Raw genomic sequence first — 18,376 nt, forward strand, 5'->3', positions numbered from 1 at the left:
TTTAAATTCAACATCATGATTAATAAGGAGACTTAAGGAAAAGATATAAAAGATTATGTCATAATTTAGTATTCTTTCATGATAATTACTAAGGTAAATGGCATGTTAGTCATCCAAGTACTCATAACATATCTTGTAATCATAATATGTGTATCTATGTATTAATAAATAAATTGTGATTTTTCCCAACAATTTTAGAATCAATAATTTAAATATAATTCTTCTTTAGATTATTATAAATAGTCTCCAGTACTTGTATACTGCCCATTAACTTAAAGTAGTATTCATATTTTTGCTTCCCATATGAAATCCTATATGACAATGTAAAGAAAAGGATCATGAAATTTTTACAATTAGACATGAAAAAATCCACCAAACCTTACCATCAACAGAAAGCATTTTTCGTTATTATATTTTATTCTAAAGAAACATGTCCTATAACAAATTTGTACTGAGGTGTTTGGTGTCATGCATGAATTCATTTTTGCAGCGACAAAACCTGTAAGCTATTTATTAGTCATTAGTACTGCTCTGCTGTGGAAGCATGGTCTGTATTCTCATTCCCATTTTGTGAAAAAAAGAGATTTAATTGGCATGCATCTCTTTCTAGTATGCTCCACATCAACTTTCTGCACATACAAAGTCAATCAATGCTTCGGCTCGTGTTTTTCAACCCACCTTGGGCAGAGTAATTGGTTTCGAGGCGCCGGACTCATTGGGGGCCAGCAGTTCATGCATATGGTAACGGAGAAAGGCCTTATCCCAAGGACTTGACAAAGACTAAGCAAGCTTTGTTACAAAAGCTTAGCTTGGAAGGAAAGTATAATGGAAGAAAAACTGCATTTACAATTTTGCATCATGCTTTCAAAACAACTTCAAAGGCAAAGTTGTTCTTGGTTGTATCCAATACTTATTACGTATCAAGCATATAAAAAACATCACCATGGTTTAAAATGTGTTTACATGTGTGCACACACTGCAATCTCACCCTCCAGGGAACTACTATGTTTTCTTGAAAGTTTATAGCTCACAATTACCGGAGTCCAATGACTTACATTTTCCTAACTGATTTCCAGGAAGCCAGTTTTGTCTGCTGCCTCTTGACGAGCCGCAGTGTTCCAGCTCCCTTGTTAGACTGAAGACACATATATAAACAAGTATCTCCAAGGTTTCCCTAATTCCTCGGTGGAAGTGATGAGATACTGAGAAATGGAATAATGAGAAATTTCACCAGCTGAATGATTCACAATCATTTGTGCCTTTCAGATGGCACAGCTGTTCCCTCTGACAGTAAATGGGAGGGCCAGGGCTCAAATCTATCTGGCACTGTGAACGATCTTATTGCTCTTGGTAGTGCAGCACTAGTTGCTGAATATCCATACAGAAAGAAGCCTCAAGTGATATTCAGGGTCAAGGAGACAGGTAGGAACATGAACTTTGTTTTATCTGTGCTGCCAGGAGGAGTCAAAGGGGCATAATGATCATATGTACCTATTTCTTTGTATTTGAAAATAAACATTTCTGCTGTCCATGAAAACCAGTTTATCAGATTGAGCACTTTCTCTATGAAAGGCTTCCCTTATAAACCCACGTCTGTAGACTTCAGCCTGTACTTCCTTCCCTGGCTCAAATGATGGAAATTTGTCTTCTGTTTTGTTTCTTTTGCCTGAAAACTAAGCAGTACACACAAGCCCTTGATCAAAACTGAATGCTAAAACAATTCTGCCACTCCCCTTACTCCTTACTCATAGAAATATTCCTTTTGAAGTTGCTTTGTAGAAACCAGAGAAATACATGAGAGTCCAGAGGGCTAAGAGATACTGTACTTGTTGAGCAAAGGCCATATTCTGATGTCACCAGATATGGTGCTTCTGAATAGTCTTTCATGTAGGATTTTATTTCAGGGTTCTGTAAGAGTTAATTTTTTATTTTTTTTTTTCGTTTATAAAGAGAACCTCAGGGATTCCAGAGGGATTTTGAGAAGGGCAATTATGAGTCCTAAAAACACCACTGGAAAGAAATACTGATTCTCTAAACAATACAGTTGAAGACAGAAGACACATTAACTGTCTGCATTTCCCTTCTAATATTCATAAGACAAGAAAGAGTATCTAATTTCGAGAGTTTTTAAATAGATTTAGATCACCAGAAAATTGCCCCATCCCACATAGGATGCAAAAATCCAGCAATCCACTATTAAATGAAGCTGTTCCATATAAACTGTGAGCCAACTGACCCTGGAAATATAGTACCCAAGTTGCGTGACTTGAAAATCTGTTCAAAGCAAGGCATGGCTGCAGGCCTTGACTGTTGTACTTTAGTAGCCATAGTAACATGGTCTCTGGAGACCTAATGCTAGTGAATTTTCCTTTATTTCAAGGAAGAGTAATAAGAGAAATGTGGATTGGAACTTGTTCTCTCTCTTTTTTTTTTTCCCCTCCTCCTTATTTTTACTATGCCATGACCTTGACCAAAATATCTTTGAAGTCTTTTCTGGCTGATTTTCTGCTATGAGACCAGGAAAAAAAATCAGGATATATAAAGGATCTTGCCAAAGGAAGTCCTATCTTCCTCAAAATATTTGCCTTCATTCCCAAAGAGAACCTCTTGACTAATAATGTTTCAAAAGCTTCTTAATGGAAGGAACTGATAAATTTAATCTCACAGCTACTGTGGGCACCAGAATAATATCATACTTTCTTTGAACTGACAGATTAATTGTTTTTTTGTTTCAGTAGCAGGTGCAGCTTTTCGTGAGTATATAATTGGATGTACATGTTTTTTCAAAAGAACACAAGCCCCTGCCTGGTGCCAAGCTCTTCTTTTTTTTTTCATTTGGGAAAAAACTCCCACATGATTTCATTTTTTAAGTACAATGTAGAAAACTCATGTAAGTGTTTTTAAAAAGCCAAATACAAACAAACAAATGTTCACAATACATACTTAAGTCTGTCTCACATGTTTCAGCTATTATCCTGGATTAGAAATTCCATCTGTCATTGAATCCATATGGTTTACCAAATGGCAGTTTAAAACCATGTATTTTTTGCAGATTTGAAGTGAGTTGTTATAAAAGTTTTAAGGTCCATATATTTTTGCATGTGTGTTTTTTTTATGTGTACAAGTGACCCTCTGTGCATTTGAAAAATATGCAATAGTGCTAAAAATTTTCGGATGCAAGTGGACTTTACTGATTAAAACATGCTAGTTGTACACAATGCAAATACCATTAACTTTGAGTTGTGGAGTTTGGTTATTTCATCCTCCAAATAAAAGAGCCCTGTTTAGGCTTTCCATTATTTCTACTGAAAGGATTAAAGTGAAATGAAGAGAGCTGCCTTTACTTCTCTGTGCTGTCCCCTCAGTGTTTTGGGTGAACACCGTCTTACGTTAGGGAGCGTGAACTGCACATGGGATGAGGCTGGTCCGCATCCTGTTCCCCTTTTCCTCTCCCCAGGTTATCAATTACCCAGGCAGATGGCTGCTGTGATTCTGACACAGCACACCACTGAAGCCTCCCGTTCACTGGGAATGAGAGAAAGCTATTGCTGACAATTTTATTTCAATAACTGAAGACATTTAAAAATTATAAGTGGAGCTATATACTTTGTTGTCCCTTTTAATGTCACACCTGGTAATTTTGAACAGAAAAATGGAAATACTTTTGCTCATTCTCATGGACTGAAGTTGTCTCTCTTTTCCACTCAGTCACTAGGCTTCTGGCCTGCAAAATGGAAAAATCTCAGTGCAGTGTTACTATAAAGGGCTTCAGTATGGAGTTGATATTTGGTACCTGAGAGATTCATCTGAGAAGCTGGAAGAGTTATTTTCCTACTAATTTGCAATCACCATTACCCACTTAGGGGTTCCAGACCTGTACTAGCAAATACCCTCCTCTTTATCCCTGCCTGTGGCAAATAGATAAGAAAAATATAAATCCCAGCCCACTCTGACTCTATTCAAAGTCCTCTATGCTACAGATGTCTGTTTTCACACTGAACTATGGTTCGGTGTAATATTGAGAAAACAGGAGAATTTGCAGCCATGAGTGAGACTCACTGGTTATGAAATTTTGCTTTACGACCGGTTTGTCTCTTTTTAATGGGGTTGAAGCAGCAGGTTTCCCAACTAAAATGAGGTTAAACACTTGGAATTTGTGTTAATCCTCAATAGACTCATGTGGCTCCATAAAAGTTGTTTTTGCACCAAAGTGGGTATTGCTTTTCCTACTTGCGGGGCAGAGCATCAGATGTCTGCATTTGGGGTCATGAAAACCAGGCGATGCTTAGTTAAGAGATCTAAACTCAGGAGAGGACACCAGGATTTTGAGAACAAACCAAAAACAAAGCAGAGGAAGTTTGTAACTCTCTTCAAATCCGTATTTGTTTCTGGCTTAACCTCAACACATGGCTCCTTGAACTTTTCCTCCTCTTCTTCTTTCCTCTTGCTCCTCCCACCCCTTCCTTAATACCTCCTCCAACCTCACAGATCTAATTGCCAGTGCACTGATCTGAACCCTTAGAAATCCACATGGTCCCTTTCCAGTTTTTACAAACTGCTGCATCTAGTCCTGACTCGGGCTCTGTGAAAGAAAAACTTGTGAAAAGAAAAACCTTCCTGTCTTCCGCTGTGGGGGAGCAAATTTTATGTTTTAAAGGTAGATACTTATGTCTTAGGCTAGGTGTCTAGGCCTAAAGAGTATGTACCAATATGTTGAAGAAGATTAATTTTTGAGTAGGGGAATTTATTTCTTGATTCATCCAAGCAATCTTTGACAAAGGCACATGTTCCAGTGCTATTTCCTACAGGGGCTGAAACCTAGGAGATTCTTTAATTATATTTGGATCTTGTGGCCATTGTTTAAGCCTTTCCAGGTAAGGCTTGGTGCATTAGTTTGCGTAGCTTAAGAACTTCTTTTTAATGAAGAACATTTCTTTCATTTCTTTAATGCTTTTAATTTCTACCTGCCCCGGCTTCATGGGCAGGACTGGAGGTCTTTTGGAATATGCATGGTAACAACCACAGACATAAAGGAGCTCCCTTAAATGTCCTATGGTTATCTTTGTGGAAATTTTTAGTCTATCCAAATTAAAAGGCCTGCCAGATGTTCAAAATGTAATAAAATTCCTAGTATCACATCACTGATGGTTTCATTGCTGTGAAGATGAGTCCAAAGAGACAAGATGCCAGAAATGGCTTCTTGTCTCCATTTCACATTGGAAATGTGTATGACAGATACCATCTATAGAGGTTCCTCTCAGTACGGTGAAAGGCACAGATGTGAAGATGCAGAAATCTTGACACATCATCTTCTGGTTGGTGAGGTGCTGGGACAAATTTGGGCCTTATTTAGAGCAGAAAATAGCACCAGTTGAGCAGCTGCTTGTGCTTGAAGAGTTGACAAGGATAACTAGTATTCAACACAAGCCCAGCTAGGCAGAGATAACACTTATTCTGGAAAGGCTTTGTATTTATGGAGTTGACCTGGAACAAAACAAGATTTGCCCTTGACTATTCTTAGCAATGACTTATGGTTCGCATTGACTTGATTGAATCACTTGCTGCTACAGGTCTTTCCAAATGTAGGTGAGCCATTGCAGGCTCTCCACTTCATTTCTCCAGTCATCTTTTCGCAGGTTCTTTAAGGCAGAGAGCCTCTGGCCAAGTGTGGTCCCATGGGGCCACGTTTCCAAAGGTGCTCCATATTTATGGTTGGGGCCAAACCTTCTGAGGAGGTCAGTCTATTGTGCATTGAACTCTTGAAAATCTGCCCAGCATTGTCACAGTGGGAACAGCCTTCAAGCAGTCTTGGAAATCTGGTCCTTATTTAGGAACTGAAAAGAGAACTAAACTCACAAAAATATGTCAGTGTATCTGGTTACTGAACAACTGAAAATCCGTTCTCCTTGTGCTTTAGGATTAACTCAGGATTAATAGACACATTAGTAAATTGAGAGTAAGGTGAAGCAGGGATAGTAATAATTTCGCACTATTTCAGCAACAGCTATTTGAACTGTAATGTCAAAAGACCCCAAAAACATCACATGACAGGATCTAAACTACTTTGGAATGCAACCTGTTGGAGCAAAGATTTTACTAAACCTTTATCAAGGGAAGAGGCAAAATTCTCAGTTTGTATGCAACACGATCTTACTGTTTATATCATGTATTTCATTTATACCTTACTTTTATTTTTGGATTTCTCTGATTGTTTTCCTTGCATCACCAAGTCTATAAGAATTATTTAACTCTTTTCTAGATTAAATATTGTTCTATAAAAGAAGTACTTATGGCTTATTTTTTATATTCATTGCATTTATGCAATTATGTTACGTGTTTTTTTAATAAGAGCTTAAGAAAATAGTCATACTTTAAAATACAGATCCAATTTTAAACTCATAGCTACAACAGCACATGTATTTAATTTTTATATAGGAGATTATTATTTTCAATGCCTATATATTCAAAGCAATTACTATGGAATATGAAAGTTTAAATTAAAAGGAAAAACAAGGTAGTTGACTTTCTATTAAACTTTTAATTTGATAAATAATGACAAAATATAATTGTGCAGATAATTAATTAGACAATAAACTAGTAATGCAATATGGTAGTTATACTGTAATTACCTATCTTAACATTTTAAAGGAAAAAAATCAGGTTCCAGGTTGTTATTAATTTTTCATGGTAGGAAAAAAAGGCCTTTATGGTGTCAAACTTTTTGCAGAGTGATTTTTTCATATCTAGAATATTCTTAAAATTATTACATTTATACCAATTTTATTCTTCATTTTCTGATTATCTTTTTAATTATTTTATTTTCCTTTTTCAGTCACTGAATGGGTTTGCGTTGGTGGTGAGTGCAGATGGAATGATATTTTATGCGTCATCTACAATTGTGGACTATCTAGGGTTTCATCAGGTAAATATATTGACAAGTTTTAGAATACTTAGTCACTGTCATTGTATTGACTTTCTTGTTGCCCCTTCTGCTAGCTGGCTTTCTAAAACGCAGCACTGTATGTTGCTACCTTATCTACCTTATCCTTCTACTGCTGATTAGACATATACTATAACTGAAATTCAGTTATTTTACTATGCCATTTCAATTTTTTTTTTTTTGTGATCAGACAGGTGAAGATTTATTTCTTGCCATGATATTCCCTTTGTAAAGCTTTTGTTAATAGAAACATGATCCATTATAAAAGGTAGATTTAGCTAAAAGTTTCCTTTCAATTTCAGTATAAGATGCTGTTTTTCTAGGCTGGTTGTCTGTGAGTCATAAATATATTGTAAAGTCACAGAATAACAGAACCATGTAGTTGGAAAGGGCCTCTGGATGTCATCTAATGCAACATCCTGCTCAAAGCACATCCAGCTAGAGCATGTTGGTCCTGGACTCATCTAGTCAAGCTCTGAGTTTCTATGACCCCTCTGGAAGATGTGTTCCAGTGTTTAACCATCCATGCTGACCGTAATTTTTTTTTCCTCTTATTATTAAGTCCCAGTTTCCCATGTTGTAACTTGTGTCTATTGCTTCTTGTCTTCCCACTTTGCTCTTATGAGAAGAATCAGGCTTGGTCATCTCTTCATCTGCTTGTTTGGTTGATGTAGACAGCAGTAAGTTCTTCCCGAGGTTTTCTCTTCTGAAGGCTGAACAAACCCTGTTCTTCTCTCCTGATACATCATGTGCTCTAGCCCTCTTAAGTGTCTTGGTAGCACTCTCCTGGGCTCATTTCAATATGCTAATATCTTTTTTTTCCTGGGATACCCAAAATTAAGAGAGAACTTTGCCTTTGTTGAACTTCCTGAGGTTCCTGTCCACCCATTTTTACAGTCCATCAAGGAGCTGTTCTGCTCTCCCCAGCTGGAACCCTCTGCAAACCTGCTGAGAGTGCACTCTATCCCATGATTCCTTAGTCAAGACATTAAACAGGGTTTGTCCCAGCATTAATCCCTGGGGGTTGCCACTAGTCATCAGTTGCCAGTTGGATGTTTTCATGGCTCACATTTGCATATGTACAAAAGAGTTAAGAACAGAAAGAATCACCTTAGGATGTGAAGGGAAAAAGCAGACGTTTAAAAATAGGGGCCTCTGAAATAACTTTCCTCACTCAATCTGCTCTGAAAGTATCCTACACAGCCTTTATTTTAAGGAAAGTATCAATCTAAAGATAAGCATCTGCCCCCCTACACTTACTAATTAAGCATTCCTTGTTGTAATCGTTTCAGACTGATGTAATGCACCAAAACATATATGATTACATTCACGTGGATGATCGCCAGGATTTCTGTAGACAACTGCACTGGGCCATGAATCCTCCCCAGATGTTGTCTGGACAGCAACTACCAACAGAAACAGGTGGGATTGTCTATGTTGGTTGGAAACACAGGCACCACTGTAGAGAGATAGAAGTGCATTCCATCTGTGCCCATGCCTACGCTATGTCAAGTCAGATTCTTCACCAGAAAGCTACATAGGGGCATTTATTTATGTCATTGTCTCATAGATGACATTTCTTCGTGATCCTTGGCATTTATAAGGTAGTGTGTGCCATTGAGGCCACTAAGTTGTTTTCTTTATGTTTCTCTGAGTAATTACATATATTCTTCGCACGCAGAATGAACAGCATCAGTCTTCATCCTACCAATCTGTTGTTGACACTGATCAGGACATGAGTATTCCTCTCATTAATGCAAAAAAATCCCATGCAAAATGTTTATGAACAGAACCACAGTGGCAGCACCACTTTCTGCCATTTGATTTCCCATGCAAAATTATGTAGACAGGAGTCTTCTGAAGAACAAGTAAGTTTAGCAATGCACTTTTTCTTCTGAGGCTGTATTTCCCTAGGAATGCCAGTTGGATACCCGTGCTCAAGATTTGTTCTACATGAGGCATTAAGCTGAAATCACAACTACAGAACATATAATCAGGTTGAAATTGTTAACTTTATAAAGAATTATTGATACCAGCAAAATGTATGCATTTCATTTACTGAGGAAGTAATTGAGGAAATAATTTGGGAATCACAGTCACCAGCTGGGTGAGGAGAAACTTGTAAGAAATCCTTCAGCAACTTTTAAGAAGTCTGCAGGAACGCAGTCATGAAACTTGCATTTCTTGTAAAACAGTTTCTATGTTTTAAAAGAGACTTACATATATCTGAGGAACTTGGCAAAATTTTGTAGGAAGTACACAGAAAACAAGCTAAACAACATGCACTAATATTTCAAACTATAACATTTACAAATATTTGGAATTTTTGTCCTAATCTATATCATGGAGAATTTCAGTTCTTGAGTTCATATTTTATTATAAATACTTGTGTCTTTTGAGAAGTATTTCAAAAGCTGAGCACTTACAGTTCAAAAGTGGAAAACGCTTCATTAAAAATCAAGGAGGCAACAGCTGAGCATTAGCTAATCAGCCACTGTCCATTTTTTTGTTTTGTTTTTTCATTTTGCATTAGCATTTTTCCTTACTTTGTTCCTTTTTCTAATGCGTTTTCTGTGATCTCTGATCTCAAAACCAGCAACATCTGCTACCCCACTTCACATCATTAAAAATTACAAAAACTCAGGAAATAAAGTCAAAGTTTCTGGAGAAACTCACCTGAACTCCATTGTAGAGCTTTTATTTTATTTTTGGTAGGACATGTGCAGATGTATCTATACATGTTACAATTTAATATTTGCCCATCCATAAAGCAATTTTTAGCAATTTCTGTAACAGCCTCTTCAATTGGCTACAGAACATTTTCATTATTTCTTAGTGTGATCTGATCTGTGTTGCCTTCACTGTTGGTCCTAGGAGAAGAATATATTCTCAGTAAATTGTTTAAAGCACAAGAGAATGACAGCATGACAACAGATTATTCTTCCTTCTTAACTCGCTGTTTCATCTGTCGAGTTCGCTGCTTGTTGGACAGTACTTCTGGATTCCTTGTAAGTATAATTCCACTCAGATGACTGTAGTCATGACGTACAAGATTTTAATGACTTATATGAAAAATTCTTCAACATAAATATTGAACATAAATACTGTAGAGAGCCATGGTCAGGATACATTTTTCTTTGCTGTGCACTAACAAGAAACACCTGAAGATAATTATTAATATGCGTAAAGAAGATAGGAGAAAAAAAAGGTTGTAATATTTGAAACTGAAAAAATCTAGAAACTTTTATGTTGTAAGTTCTTTTAGACAGTATCTGTCCTCAGTTTTTCCTGGGTACAGCACAAGAGTGGCAAATCTGAATTTCAACAATTAACATTAAAGCTCAAAGCATTTGCTTTAAGGAACAGGAAAAATAATGATCCATTTTCCCCTTTCTAAAAGAGTCCTTTAATAATAAACCCAAGAATAAGAAAGTCTCTCTCATGCTCCTTTCTAGAAATCACTTCTCCGTTTGCTTAGTAAAGACCAATGGTGTTTCTACTTAAGGGAAACTACGGCATGTGCGAAGAAAATGAGAGGATTAGCATGAGACAGATATACAACTTCTCTCTCAAATGCTCATTGCTGGGAAACTATGGGTCTTAACAGCCATATTAGTTAGTCATTTCTACATTTCTACATCCCTACATTTAATCTTGTAGCTCTAGAAAATGTCTAAGTCAAAAGGGCAAAAGGGTCATTTATTGGTAGGTAATTTTTTCACTGAGGGGCAGCAGCTTGCTGTTAGCTTAATCTCTGCCTTCTGATTATAAAGATACTTGAGGCAGGGATGGATGTTCCTTTCAAGCTATGTACTTTGTATCTGGCTATCTTGAGCTTACCTTTTCTCTTGGCATCTGTCTGCACAGTCCTTGGCTTGTGCCAGTCCAGAGAAAGTATAGAGCAAGAGGAAAAAAACTAAGAAACCATCTCACTGGAGAGAACAGAGTATGGAAAAATAATGGTTCCAGCCTCAGTGAGGTACAGCAGATAAAGGTGTTTGCAGCACTGTACACTGCCCGTCTTGGTGAACAGAGGGTAACACAGAACTTCTGCTTTGAGTGCACAGGAGAGAGAGGAAAAATCAATCTCTGAGGTGGCATGGTTTAAATTATACGAAGATAATGAAATTCCTAGTTTTAATCTCTGATTCAAAACTTGTTTTGGTGTTAAATAACACGGTCCATAGGTTGTATTAGCATTTTAAGTGTTTATACACTAAATGCTTAACATATATATTTTTTTTTTTTTTCTTTTGCATACCAGACAATGCAGTTCCAAGGCAAACTAAAGTTTCTCTTTGGACAAAGGAAAAAGTCCTCATCAGGAACAGTATTGCCACCTCAGCTGTCCTTATTCTGCATAGTGGTACCACTTCTGCTCCCTTCTGTGACAGAGATGAAGATGAAAAGCCTACTTGTGAAAGCAAAACACAAAGCTGATGATGCAACAGCAGCAAACACAAAGTATTTGCTAATTAATCTTTTGGCATTTATGGACTTCATGTTTATTAAGCATGTAAAAAACACAAATTATGTTAAATAACTCTTAAACTCTTTCTTAGAAAAGTGAATAATTTATCTGGATTTAACTATTTAATATAAACCAAAGATAATAGAGTTACTATAATATAATACGATATAATACAACACAATGCAAGAAAATACAATATATTGTAGTTTATATATATGTTAAGTATTTTATTACTATATATAAAGTTTTATATTAAAAAATGAAACATTAGGATATCTTCCTCACCTTCAGAAGTTACCAATGCAGCAAAGTCATTCCATTAGCTGTAAAAATGGAAAAGAAAATGTTTTTTTACTGGGAGTTTTCAAATTTAAGTATCTTCTGGTAACACAATTATTTGGACTTGAGTATTTTGTTAACAAACAAAGGAAAAGGAAAACTTCAGAAAGCTGACTGTGCATGTGTAGGGGTGTTCACATAGAGGCTAATGAGTTATACTCGGTGTATGCATTTATCTTTCAATAGAAGTTTTATGAACACCTAAGTTTACAATTGCACTAAATGGCTTGGGGGTGATAATTTGGTAGCCATCACAAAAGATTGGGACAGATTGTGTTCAAACTCATTTCCTTCCTAACATTCAGTTTTGTTACTCTTCTATGATTGAATTTTGGTTGATGTTTGGAGCTAGGACTATGTTTTCCCTTATTTGGTTAAATATAATCTTACTGTAATGAGGTCGATTGCTGTGAAGCAAAATGCTCATCAGTATGACCAACAGTGTCATAATTTGGCTTTTACTTAGATTATGTTTGCGTATGTGTGGATTCACTATCCAGACGTATAATGTGATTCTAGAACATACATGCTTTTGACAAGAACTTGCTAGAAGGCTGGTATAATGGAATATGAAGGCTTTTGGAGTAGAGTTGGAAAGTCATTTCCACTTGCTAGTTTTTTCAGAGGCCCAGGTGAAATTAACTGATGATCAGAATTCAGCTCCTAGAAGAGAGGTGCTTTACTTAAGTTTTGCTATCTGACTGGACAGTGGCCAAGGATTTGACCAGAATGAAGCACTCATTTATCTTCAGTGTTTCCTTTGGTTCAGGCCTGAAGCATGGTAGCCAAGGATGTGGGCAAACTTATGTAGTACTTTTTTTTCTGATGGTTTTAACAGAGGGAAACATCTGTAAAGCAGTGTTGCAGACATTGCGCCCTTTTCAAGCCCTAATATGCATTTTCAACTAAAGATTGGAAGAAATCCATTCAAATAATTATAGTGATTATTGCAAATTGAAGTCTTAACTCTTAAATGCATTGCTGGTCACTGTGATGTATGTACCTCAAGTGTACTTTGAATAGGCAGAGGAGAGTATACACAGCATTTGTCTCAAGTCAAGCTGAAATTTATTGTTCCAGACATAGTCATGGGTAGAATATTCCTAAACATAGCTATTCCTCTTAATTGAATACAGAAATCCAGTTACACACTAGTTTGAGCAACTGAATGATGCAGGAAACAGATAATTATTTATTCTTAGTTACTACATACTTAAACTATAAGTCTTTGCTAATGGTCAACAGCTTGAAGATCATATCTTTTAGAGTCTGTGATTCTACTGTGTTGTCATCCACTGACAAGGAATTTTCCACCTTTTCTGTCCTCTACAGCTCCAGTTCAAAAGGCAGTTCAGGGCTGTGTGAAGCAACAGAATTGTATGGAAGGAACAGTCACCATGAAGGTGCCACTTTCACTAATGCATTACAGATTGCTGAAAACCAAATCAAAGGTGCGTCTGCTAAGTACTTCTGGATGACATCCAGTTTATGGAAAAAGAACCTTGTCTTATTTCCTCTTGCTAGGATTTTCAGGTTTTGGTCCCAGTGCTCCCTTTTTGCTTCTCTCTAACAACTCTTCTTTAAAAAAAAAAAGAAAAAAAAATTGTCCACCTCAAAAGATAATGCTGAATCAGTCTGTGATTTCAGAGTGGGCAGAAAGTTTACAGAGAAATAAACAATCATAGTGAAAAAGAATACTCAATGTATGCTTTCCTGAGAGTGACAGCACTGAATTTAATAACATTGTGTGAAAACCATAATAATTAATAACAATATCTATCCCTCTGACGAAAACTGGATGATATGTTACAAATGCTATTTTTCCCCAAAGATTAGAAAACAGAGGAAAATTAGAATGCATTGTCTTTAAAACTCATGATTTGTTTGCAGCTTTGACCCATGTTTTTCCAGTGCTGGGCTGTGGAAAAATTATGAGTCTATGCTGTATTTCAGATTTTACAATGGATAAAATTTTGATGGAGAGTCTACCTCACTGGGCAACTTCTTAAGCAGAATTGTACTCCTCTTTCTATCATATCTGCTGGAAATCTTTAATATCTTTGAAACCATTCCTCTCTTATAGCCCCATTTTTCATGAATTTTCCTGTTGGTATAGTACTACTACTACTGAGAGGGAAAAATTATAAGGAATGAGTAATACTGAAAAATCCTTGGTTACAGTTTAGGTGCCTCATTAGGCTTTTCACATTTTAGTTTTAAAATGTAATTTGCCTCATTTTGTAACTCTCCTATGCTGATGATTCCAGGGCAGCAAACAAACCTGCGAACATTCACCTGTAGTTTAGGTAAGAAAAAATACTAAATACTGCTTGTATTAAAATAGATTTTCTTTTAAATTGTATAGCAAAGAATAATGGAGAAAATGGCATTTCTCTAGTCAAAGTACAAACAAATGAAGATCACTGGGTCTGGGTTCAAGCTAACACTCAACTTCTGTATCGAAGTGGTTGTTCAGAATATGTCCTTGCCCAACAGCAAATGTTAAAGTAAGTATATTTTGCAGTACTGAAAGATAAAATTCAGAAAAATGAATGTATTCTTTATGTATGAAATTTTTAAAAGGACTGTAGTGACCTAAGAGAAGAGCTAAATGAGAAGAATTTAGTTTACTTACGATAAGGAAATCCATTTCTGTCTTGGAACATACAAAATGGCTGTTAATAATATTAAATAATAATAATATTAAACAATATGTATTTTCTGTCTTCAGGGTTTTTTTTTCTTCTGCAGTTGAGTGTACGTACATACTAAGACAGAAACAAAATGCTTGATTATTAATATGTTTTAACTGTCTTGCACTAAAATGTATTTTGTGGTTTTGTTTTGCAGCTGAAAACCTAGAGTCCTAGTTTTTATACATATCAATATTTAATTATGTTAAACTTTATTTTTTCTTTATGGATGACAGTTGAGCTCATGTTCTGTATATGCAACATAATCTAAAGAAGTGTATTCATATTCATTTTATGTTTGTAGATAGATACATCTAGTTGCCTGTAGGCTCAATCATGAACTGTAAACAAATCTCACAGATTTGCATTGAAAGAAGACCTCTCAGATGAGTTTTACTCTTTTCTGCCAAATAGACTTTTCATCCTTCCCCATGGGATTGTCCGTTCTAGTTCCTGTGAGCATTGTTGAGGTATCTCTTCCAGCTAGTCTGAGGGAGAAGATAAGAGAGTGGACTGAATAAGGGACTGAGAGTTGTACATAGCCACCATCTGGCCCAGTGTTTAAAATGTGGCTATCCACAGATTTTTTCCTTTAGAATGCATTGCAGATGGAAGAAATAAATGAAAAATAGAGTAGATACTCCTTGCAGGTAGTGTATATCCCAGGATCCACATGAATAGCAGAGGAGCTCCCACCTGAGGATGGTGGAACACTTCATGTTTATTGGGATGGCACAAACATTACCTTGCCACGTGAGAGAAAGAAGTCCTATTAAGAAGCAGATTAAAAGGCGTTGTTTCTTGTATTCGTGTCTCTACTTCTAAACTGGTTTATTTAGTTACATTTTTGCCCTCTGAGTGGTTAAAATCTTTCCTTTGTGCTTGATAGCTCCCACAGACTGAAGTATTACAGGAGTTGGCCTTGGCTGCTATATTCAGTTCTGTTTTCCTGATAGTCTGTAATAGACTTTGTAGTCGCTACTACTTTTTTTTTTTTTTTTTGTTAAACTGTGTGCTGTCTTCCTGGAAACATACATTCTTTTGGAGAATTTTCACTAGATACTGTTTCACTGTAAAACTCTTCATTTGGGGGTTTAACTTTTTTTGACTACTGCATTTTGTTCAGTCCTTTGCTTCCCAATTTACTCATTTTCTAAGAAGCTAGCTCTGCAGCAAACTTGTATCACATCATTTGCATCTCAATCTTGTCAATAATAAAAATAACAATATTTAGAAGAGAACTGAAAATATTTAATACCTCATTTAAAAAAAAAAAAAGAGAGAGAAAATATTCTCCTTTCGTGTTGTATATTTATTTCAGTGGGACGTTCTCTCTTTGTAACGACAGGGACTCCCTCTACTGGAAAATCCTATACTTGCACATTGATTCGATGCCCAAGGAAAAAGTTCTTTTGCGAGCTACGAAAAAGCCTTCTAAGCCCCTTACTAGCTCTTCAGGTTTTCATGCTGGGTTTCTTATTCAGATGTCTACTTCCTGTTTGGAGAGGGATAGCGTGGTTTTGTAGCACTGATCCTGCCTGATTGGGAATCAGCACCTTAGTGAATTCAAGACCTGAACCTCTAGATTTGGACCCCATGTTCTGAAAACTGCTGCATCAGGCATGGAAGTGCTCAGGCAACATCCTCTGCCAGACCTCTTCACTAATGTTGAGTACTTCAGCTAGAGATCATGGAAAATTAAGTCACTGGTCATCTTAGAAAACAAAAGACAACATAAATTAAGATACGTAAAACAAACCTCCACCCAATATGAATATCTGTTACTATTCAGACATTTAATTCATGCATTTGATTTCATCTCAGCTAACTCTGCATTCTCAAAATCCCCATGGTTTTCCCTCAAATCACTTGGATCAGAGAGTTCTTATGAGTCCAAATAGTTCTTTGTTAACAAAATACATCTCATTTAAGATACTAATTCTATTTTATCTCTAGAATTTTCTACACACAAATATTATTTAGATAAATTTTAAGGGAAGAACAGAAGTGTAAGGTAATTATCATACGCCACTACAGTATTTAAGGTCTTTGTGAACTGTGCATCTGAAATGGAAGAAAGAATGCGTGACAGAATTTAAATGAAACAGTGACACAGAAAGGTAGTTGTGCACACACACTGATGCCCAGATTCAGGGACATTCTTTTTTTACTCTGGAGCAAATGCAAAGGTTATATGGACAAGAGTGTGCAAGTCCCATATGGAGGACAAAATACTGCTTGTCACATACGTTAAGCCACTCTGTTTGTATCCCAGAAAACAACAGTTTTGAAACCTCTGACTGACTGGATTTTTTTTTTCTACTGTTATTGAAAGGGAAGAAGACGAACAACTGAAGATATTAAGTGGTTTTGCCAGTTTGAAAGGAAACCTGGAGGGTCTTTCCCGTAACAGTGCCATTGAAACTCTGGGCCAGTGGAAGCATCTTAACTGGACAGCAGTAAAAAATGAACAAGATAATGTAAAAGTGAAGTTTGAACCTCATACTAACGGTGAGTGTTTTATGCAAGAGGAACCTCTCAGTTCTAACACTTCAGTTTTAGGCATTCAAAACAACTGCACCACAAACAGCAGCTGGAATTTAAGAAACTCTAGCTCTTGTTCTATGAACCAGCGAATGAACACGTGTTCAAACAGGAGAGCTGGATCATTCTACAACAGAGACCAAAATTTCTTAAATTTGGCATCAACTTGTCCTTCCCACTGGGGAAGTGTAGAAAACAGCCCATCTTACTCGGGTGTCCAGCAGCGCTGTGCAGAGAACTATGTGACAGACCATCTGAAACTGCAGAGACCATTAATATCCTCAGAGTCTCTCTATGACACAGCAGTTCCCTTGGAGATGCCTATCAAAATGGAATATGATTCTGATTCTGAAAACATTGCTGATAACTACCTGATGTCGCAAAACCGAGCATGGCTGGATGAGAATGGCTCGGTGAGAAAGCAGGCATATAGCTACCCCAGTAGAGTGCACCTCAAAATGGAACCGGACCTCTGTGAGCCAGCCTTGCCTTGTCAGAAGCCAAGGCACTGCCTTTACACGCCACACAATTGGCAATGCATCGTAGCAAATCATCCAAACAACCTAAACTTGAACAGATCTTGCAAGGGTTCACGTAACAAGGAGGTGGCCCCATTTTGCCCTCAGAACTCCTCCATGTGTCTGGAAAGCATGCCCGACTTGCCACACGCAGCTTGCTATGGCCATTTCTACAGCCCCAGCCCAGGGGAGGAGAAAGAGCAGAATAATGAGGTGTTCAAAATGCCGTGTGAATTTAAAAACCCTTGCTTGGTTCAAGCAATCAAGCGTGAGCCCCTGGATTCTCCACCGTTGTCCAACAGTGGACAGAACAGAGTACATGTGAGCTTCCCTGAAAATACATTAGCAGGTCCTGTGCCTCATAAAACCACTGAATGTACATTTTTGCAATAGATTTTATAACATTTGAAATATTTATAATGTTAAAAGCAAGAAGTTGTAGATTCTCTTCCAGTTGGGTTAAGAGTTACTAAAATTAAAAGCCAATGGAAAGATTTTGAAAGTGTGTGTGCACCTGTGTGTGAGAAAAACACAGACACACACATCCTACCCCTGCTACCGCCCTTCTCTTAATGATCTTTGGAAAGAGAAAAGAAAGACAAAACCTCAGGCAGAGAAAAATAATCATTACTTGCTGCACAGATATATCTGATAATTTGTCTTTATCATCTTTCCTCTCTTGTGTACAGTGCATTACGAAGGTCTAGAAATTTCTGTTTTCTGCTTTTGTCCTGTTTGTTTTTCTCAAGCTGATGTGATGCCTCTGTGCAAATCAAAGATGTTTGTGGTCTTCAGTGTGGCCAGTTTAGCTTAGGAGCTTTTGCTTTTTAATGTTTTTTTCTACTCTAATAAGAAAGATCAGCTACTCCTT

General features: G+C 36.9%; 1 protein-coding gene across 1 annotated transcript in view; it reads left to right on the forward strand.

The window, feature by feature from the left end:
• The window catches only part of AHRR (aryl hydrocarbon receptor repressor), an 85,076-nt gene extending 67,178 nt beyond the window's left edge, over positions 1-17,898 (forward strand). The window contains exons 5-11 of the mRNA XM_051812847.1: positions 6,833-6,922; positions 8,233-8,362; positions 9,815-9,948; positions 11,205-11,404; positions 13,083-13,201; positions 14,116-14,257; positions 16,779-17,898. Of these exons, the coding sequence (XP_051668807.1) occupies positions 6,833-6,922; positions 8,233-8,362; positions 9,815-9,948; positions 11,205-11,404; positions 13,083-13,201; positions 14,116-14,257; positions 16,779-17,898 (1,935 nt within the window). The remainder of the gene's footprint in view (positions 1-6,832; positions 6,923-8,232; positions 8,363-9,814; positions 9,949-11,204; positions 11,405-13,082; positions 13,202-14,115; positions 14,258-16,778) is intronic.
• The last annotated feature ends 478 nt before the right edge of the window (positions 17,899-18,376 follow it).

The sequence above is a fragment of the Manacus candei genome, unplaced genomic scaffold (genome assembly GCF_025592945.1).
Source record: "Manacus candei isolate 608988 ecotype Guabito, Panama unplaced genomic scaffold, ASM2559294v1 h1tg000088l, whole genome shotgun sequence".
NCBI classification, from domain to species: domain Eukaryota; kingdom Metazoa; phylum Chordata; class Aves; order Passeriformes; family Pipridae; genus Manacus; species Manacus candei.